A 7,074-nucleotide genomic window follows, 5' to 3' on the forward strand; every position below is an offset into this window, starting at 1 on the left:
AATCCACTTACCCATTTTCGAATTTAAAACAGAGCTAGGGAGTCGTAGCTTCCCAGGTCCATCAATTTTCGAGTTCTAAACTGAGACTAGAAGCGTTTAGCGCGCTTTGCTGCGCCGAAGAATGCCGCATGTATTTTTCATTAACAAATCTAATTCATAAGCTCAAATATGAGCATTCTAGAGGTGATTTGTTTTCCTCTAGAAATAAGGATAAAAAATCAAAGGCAACGTCAGCTTGCAAGTATGACAACAACAACTCTACGAAATATCACTACCACTGTATGAATTCCCATTAAACACCCAAGCAACATAGGGCAAAAGAACCTCACAAGTCACAAGCACCAAAGAACACAGTCAAAATGGAATGAATCTATGAGAGTAACAACTCAAACAATCTCAACAGCTTGTTCCTGTTGGGTTTCACGCACTTTATGCAAGAATTATAAACAAAGTAACAATACATAGAGCTTGATTCCCTGAAACCATTATAACATCAACTTCTCGTTTCAGAGTTGTATAGGCGTACAACAAGGAGTAATATCTTGAGATAAATGGCTTTGTGCCCTTCCTTCTCCCCTTTATGTAAGCGGTTTAAGTTGAAGCTCAAGAAAAGCTTTGAGACTGTTACATCACACAGTAACTCAACATCAAATAGATTAAGAAAACAATCACATTTGACCTATACTGGCGTACCTTGTTCTTTGTTGCTTTAAAATCCCACCTTGTGTTCTAACTTTGAGACTGTTACATCACACAGTAGCTGGCATGAGAGTTACCCACATACAAAGAAAAGATCAAGTAGAAATGGGAACTGCAACATGGCCAGTAAGCACTAATTAACAATTAAAATCATGAATGTATGTTCTACTCCGGATCCCTCCATTCCACTGACTAAGGTGTGCACACATTTTAAAATTGAACTTTGACCAACCAAATGTGGGTTATATGTAACAAAAAAATATATCGTTGAATTCATATTCAAAAGAAGTTTTGAATGGTATGATTTTTAAGTCATATATATGGAGTAGCTACCATGGATTTTTCTAAGAAATTTAAGTCAACTATCAGTTCTGCTAATTTAACACAAAACATAACAGTTTTCTGAAGTATTATTTACATGACACCTAATTATTGCAAATTAAGGTTTCATTAAAAAGATGGCCAACTCTGTGACTTAGACTGGTGCTTCAATTATACTCTCTAGCTAGCTAGACCTGGAATTGAGAAGGCTTGCATGTATAATATGGCTGGTCATACACTCATACTACACTATCCATTGCACATGTATAATATTCACACCACGCGCGACCACGACCAGGCTGAAGACCATCCATAAAAAACACACTGGTAAAACACATGACCACATCACCACTCAAGAACGGGCCAATTTCTCCAACAACACAACATGAATGGGCACAGAGAGACAACCCAGCACCACGCAACATCTTGCTCAAAATAAATACAGTTTTTTTCTAAATTATCCGTTCCACATTGAAAACTGAAGATATTTGCTTTTAACTCCTACAAATTTCAGTAGCAATCATTGAAAGTTTGAACTGTTCACACATACAGTTACCGTTATTTCTGTATATATATGTATAACCGTTGGAAGTTTGAACTGATACACTAAGACTTGGTAGTTACAGGTGTGTTCTAGAGTGCACTGTAAATACAGCTGAATTACAACACAATGTATCCAACGTTTGGGAGAATAAAATTATCATGAATCATGTGTGAGATGAACAACCGGATTCCTTCTTGATTTATCAAACTTCACAAGAGAAAACGATCTGTAACTACAAAAAACTGATAACAGATAAACAAACTGGCATACATCAACAAAATTTATAGTGAAAATCCAAAATAATGTGTGCTAAATAGCAGCAAACTGTTACCTTTGGCATGTATACTATCCTTGAATTCTGATGGCATGGCCTTGAGCACGTCTATCACCAGCTCACAACCCGAGGAGCGAGTCTAACTTCACAAGCCCAAGCACCACACCCGAGCACGTGACTCACATCTAGATCTTGGGCTCTTGGCACAGTGATGTAGGAGCACGTAGCCTGGTTGGCAGAGGCACAGGATACCGAAAGTGGGGAAGCAGGATATCCATGGAGCTGACACGGAGACAACAGCATAACCTGCCTAAAGAATAAGAAAGCACATAAAGTGGGCAGAGGAAGTGAAACAACGTTTTGCTGAACAATGATAGTCCCACTGAATAACAAAATACATCATGTTTTAGTTGTTTGGATAATTTACATAATACATTTAAATCCAAGGTAATCTTCTTATGCATGATAACAATGAATGTGATCGGTATTAAGAAACTTTTCCTTGCCAACAATATACAGTGCAAGACTAACTATGCTCCTAGGCTCTCGATGACCAGACAGGGGAGCTTATGTAGAAAATTGATAAACCTACATAGAAGAAGGATGAGCAGGATCATACATCCTGAGGAAATATTAAGATTGCCAAAGAACTGAAGTGGTGAGAACTATATAAGGATAAAGTAAATGCTCAGACAACTCAGCTAAATATCTATTTCTGCATCACCTTTGGTCGTGCCGCTCGCTATCATCGAGTTCATACAAAGTTCAGATAACAATGCACTAAGATTAATCAGTGCGACTGAAGCCAATGCAAGTAGCCAAACTACTCAACACTCGGTCCAATCACTAACCCATGGACGGCTTCAGATCATCGAGAAGAAAGCCTATGCACAAGCACCATACAGTAACATGGGGGCAGAAATGCAGATTAAGAAGTAGCCCCCATGCCTTGTCTTGATATTATTGTCAACTACAGACTTCACACAAGTCAAACGAACCCCCGACTACACACAGGACACAAATATAGGAGGCAAAAGCGTTAGACAACGATGTGCTTCTCCCTTCACATCTCTGCTCCCGCATTCGATCTCACTGGTACAAAATAATTCTATCCATTCGCACAATTTTTTTCCAATGATGAAGCGAGAACATGCCAAACGCCAAGCGAGCAAACCAAAACCTGCTAGGACTAAATCGCGGACCACACCACAAACCTGACACGAGACAGACCAAAATCCCAACGCCATTGCTGCAGCACTGAGATTAGAGCTCATCAGGCGAAACATACCTAGGAGTGAGGGCAGTGGACTCACAGCGCGTCCTTCTCGGAGTCGGGGACGGGGTAAGTAGAATCAATGCAGGTAAAAGTAGGAGCATGATCACTTGTGATAATGGCATGTCTAAAACATTAATTCAACTTTGTTTTGATTAGATTGTTGCTTAATCCATTACTGTCTCGGGGATTATCCAGTTTTGAGATTCCCCTGAATTATGAAAATGTGGCAAGACTAAGCGGTACTGATAAAAAGCATGTTGTGATCAATATGTGGTTACTTCAGCTGTTCTATGGAATCAGTGGAAAATATGGTCTAGAGATGTGGAACGCATTGGCTGGACATGGATCAAGCCCCTCATAAACAGGACTAGGGCAAATCTTGTTAAACCAGTAAGTGGAAGGCAGACCAGAAAATCCCACATCAAAGAGATCACGGAACTTAACATATGAGCAATGAAGAAACATATGCCAATTATAATGTACATTAGCATTTAGCAATACCTTTATCACAAGCAGGCACATGATATTGCTTAAGATTCCCCATACAGAAGACTGATTTCCTAGCTTATCATACAGAAAAGTGGTAAATCCGAAGCTAGCTACGATACTTAGGTAACATAAGAACTAGCAAAGTAGATAGAGACTTGCACATCATCTCAACTCCACGACTTGGGACTTCCTTCTCACATTTCAAAGAGGTCTTGCCCTGGATCACTACCACCAGTCATCAGCTCCATTCCCAGCATCACCGTCGTAGTAGCCATTGTCAAAGCCCCCCGCAGCATTGTCGTAGTAGTCATCACAAACCCCGGTGTCATCATTATTGCCAGCCCCGCCATGGTCGCCATAGTTGTGATCACCACCCCCGCAATCATCGTATTTTGCATACGGCATGCCCCCTTCCACGTCATCACCGTTGATGAGGTCATCACAAACCCTGGTATCATCATTGCCAACCCCGGCATGGTTGCCATAGTCATCCTGCACGCCTTCTTCCTCGTACACGCACAACCCAAGGTTCTCATCCTCATCGTAGTACTCATTCATGGTCTTCACGGCCTACACGAATGCATATCAGTGTTAATCCGTGAGTAACTGTGGCATTACCAAAAGAACGCACACAATGGTAATGTGGTCAGGAAGTTGGCCGGCTTTACCGCCTTGAAGGTGCTATGGTCGGTGGGGCAGAATGGCTCGCCGTCGAATGATGAACAGTTCTCCTCAGTGTAGTACTCATTCGCATATTTCACGGCCTAGACGAATGCATAGAGCACAGTGTTAAGCCATGATAACCTAGAGATAGAGAGAGTGCACAATGGTGATACGTAAGTTTGCCGGCTTTACCGTCATGAAGGTGCTATGGTCGGTGGGGCAGAATGGCTCGCCGTCGAAGGATGAACATTTCTCCTCAGTGTAGTACTCATTCGTATATTTCACGGCCTAGACGAATGCATAGAGCACAGTGTTAAGCCATGACAACCTAGAGAGAGTGCACAATGGTGATACATAAGTTTGTCGGCTTTACCGTCTTGAAGGTGCTATGGTCGATGGGGCAGAATGGCTCGCCGTCGAAGGATGAACAATTCTCCTCATTGTAGTACTCATTCGTGTACTTCACAGACTAGACGAATGCATAGAGGACGGTGTTAAGCTGTGACAACCTAGAGGCAATGCACAATGGTGATAGGTAAGTTTGCCGGCTTACCATCTCAAAGGTGCTACGGCCGGTGGAAAAGGACGTAGTCGACGCGTGTGCTCCCGTCGCATCTGTCGCGCCGTCCGTTAGGCATCGCGAGCGCTTGCCGTTCCCGCTGGCCTTCCCCGTTGAGCTTCGAAGGCCCGCACGCTTGGCGCCTCCGCCCGTCCGGTCTGCATTTTGCCTGCCACCGGTGCCCGCAACCGCAACCTCCCTGCCCAAAGCTGCGCCCTTCCGGCCTGTACGTACCACCCTTTCCAGTGCCACACCCGTGGATGCGGCCGGCGGCGGCGCCTTCCCCATGAGCTTCTCCTCGGCGCGCAGGTGCTTGTCGTAGAGCGGGCGCCTCAGCGGGTCACTGAGAACCTACGCACGCAACGCAACAAATTAACACGCGCGCCGATCCGGCGTTCCGGCCGAGAACGACCGACCGCCCGCTCGCCACTTTGGCTGCTGGATCGAGATTACCTTGTGGGCTGTGGTGAGGCGCTGGAACCCCCGCTCCGCCTCCTTCCACTTGAGCGCGCTCCGCTTGTGGTACGCCTCGTTGATGTCGCCGGCGGTGGCCGCCTTGGGCACGCCCAGGATCTCGTAGTGGTCCTTCCTCTTCCCCATGGCTTGAGGCGAGGCGAGACCCGCGGTGGTGTGGGGTGCGGTCGATCGGCTGGGGTAGGGCGGGGCGAGCGAGCGCGGCGAGTGGGGTGAGAGCGCCGGCGGCGGCGGCGAGTGGGGAGACGAGAGAGAGGAGTGGCTGGGGGCGGTTCGTTCGGGGTGAGGGCTGCGGCGCTGACGTTCAAGCCCATTTGTAGAACAGATGGCCTAGTGGCAGCCCAAAAAGGTGTTTGGCCCAGGTAGGGGGAGCTTTTCCTATTTGACGCACTCGCTTTCCTCAAAAAAAAAAAATTGACGCACTTGTCTCTGCGTCAAGTTTTTTTTTTTTTGAGAAACTGAACCCTTTATTTAAAGTTCAGAAATGTTCATTGGGATACAGATAATGTCGGGCAACACAGAAAGCCACACATGACGTCCAAAAGAAAGGGCAGACGCTGCCTTAGCTAGGTCATGCGCTTCCCCATTAACCTCATGTTTTTATGAATTTACCTTATAAAGGATGAAGGGGTAGCTAGGCACAACCACAGCGTCCACGTCATTTATGAATAGTGCATAGTTAGCGATCGCACCGCGCGAGCGATTGCCCTCTCTCCAGTAAAAATATCTCCTATCTCTCCCTCATCCCACCTCCCTTTCGGCCGCCTCGTCTTCTCCACCTCCGCCTCCAGCCCTCCACCACCTTCTCCTCCCCTGCCCCCACACAGCTAGCCTCTTCCTCTCCTCTTCCTTGGTCGCCTCTTCCTCTCCACTTCCTTGTTCTTAGATCGGGCGCAGGTCGTCGCCATGGAAGAGCAGGGCGGCGGGGTGGGTCGACGACAGCTACCACGCGCTCGAGTGGGCCCGGGCGGTGGAGCTCGTCATCTTCCACGCCAAGCCATCCCCTTCCCCCATGGTCACCATGGGCGGCCCCGGTACGTTAGCCTCCTCATCATTTCATCCTCCGGTTTGGGCTCTGGCTGAATTCTGGGGATTTGTTCCAGGCGTGTCCGGCGACGTGGTGAGGTTGGTGGAGGCGGACCTGCACAAGAAGGCCGAGGGCGCCGTCGACAAGGCACGCCGCCTCTGCGTCGCCAACTCGGTAACATCCTCTACCAACTCCGCTCGTCGCCCGTTGTGATATCTTCTCTATCTGTCCATGGAGACGATCACATATTGCATATTTGTAACCTGTTGCTCCTTATACGAAACCGCAGGTGCAGGGCATGGTGGAGGTGGTCGACGGGGCGTTGGGCCAGAGATGGCTCTGTACAGCCCACACGTCTGCAGGTTCCTTCTTCCTTCCTGCTGCTCTCCTCTTTTCATTAGTTGCAACTGCATGTTTGGGTCAGTGCTATGCCTGCTGTCGCTGGGCAGTACTTTAGGCAAGTCAACCTTCCAATTCAGTATGTATTAGCACAAGGAGAAACACGTCTGCACAAGGAGAAGAGCCCCTGTTAGCTTTTCTTTTTGCAGAGTAGACCAATAATCTACATCAGTCGATTTGAGGGTACGCTGAATGTGATATTTAATGAATATGGTCATTCTGTTGTTCAGAGTACACAAGTGGTTGCCCCTGAAGTCTACTCCTTGCCTGGCTTATTCATTAAGGTAAGATTTTGATTGTCTCAATTTGTCGCTTCAGTTCCACATTAACCATGAATTGTTGTGTGTAA

At 46.6% G+C, this 7,074-nt stretch overlaps 1 protein-coding gene across 1 annotated transcript; it reads right to left on the reverse strand.

Annotated features, from left to right (window-relative positions):
- Positions 1–3,535: 3,535 nt before the first annotated feature.
- LOC125533112 (uncharacterized) lies at positions 3,536–5,578 on the reverse strand. The gene is made up of 6 exons (XM_048696882.2): positions 5,279–5,578; positions 4,820–5,176; positions 4,640–4,735; positions 4,459–4,554; positions 4,272–4,367; positions 3,536–4,173 (listed from the first exon to the last, which is right to left on the reverse strand). The coding sequence occupies exons 1-6, from the start codon at positions 5,423–5,425 to the stop codon at positions 3,829–3,831; spliced, it is 1,137 nt and encodes a 378-aa protein (XP_048552839.2). The 5' UTR covers positions 5,426–5,578; the 3' UTR covers positions 3,536–3,828.
- Positions 5,579–7,074: the final 1,496 nt, after the last annotated feature.

The sequence above is a fragment of the Triticum urartu genome, chromosome 1A (assembly GCF_056163025.1).
Source record: "Triticum urartu cultivar PI428250 chromosome 1A, HENAU_Tu73, whole genome shotgun sequence".
Lineage (NCBI taxonomy): Eukaryota > Viridiplantae > Streptophyta > Magnoliopsida > Poales > Poaceae > Triticum > Triticum urartu.

Bases quoted from the DNA above. Each gene is read 5' to 3' on its own strand.
- LOC125533112 (XM_048696882.2), bottom strand. From the start codon at position 5,425: ATGGGGAAGAGGAAGGACCACTACGAGATCCTGGGCGTGCCCAAGGCG. The intron at 4,555-4,639 runs GTAAAGCCGACA...GCATTCGTCTAG, and splicing joins ACCATAGCACCTTCAAGACG to GCCGTGAAATATACGAATGA. The intron at 4,368-4,458 runs GTAAAGCCGGCA...GCATTCGTCTAG, and splicing joins ACCATAGCACCTTCATGACG to GCCGTGAAATATGCGAATGA.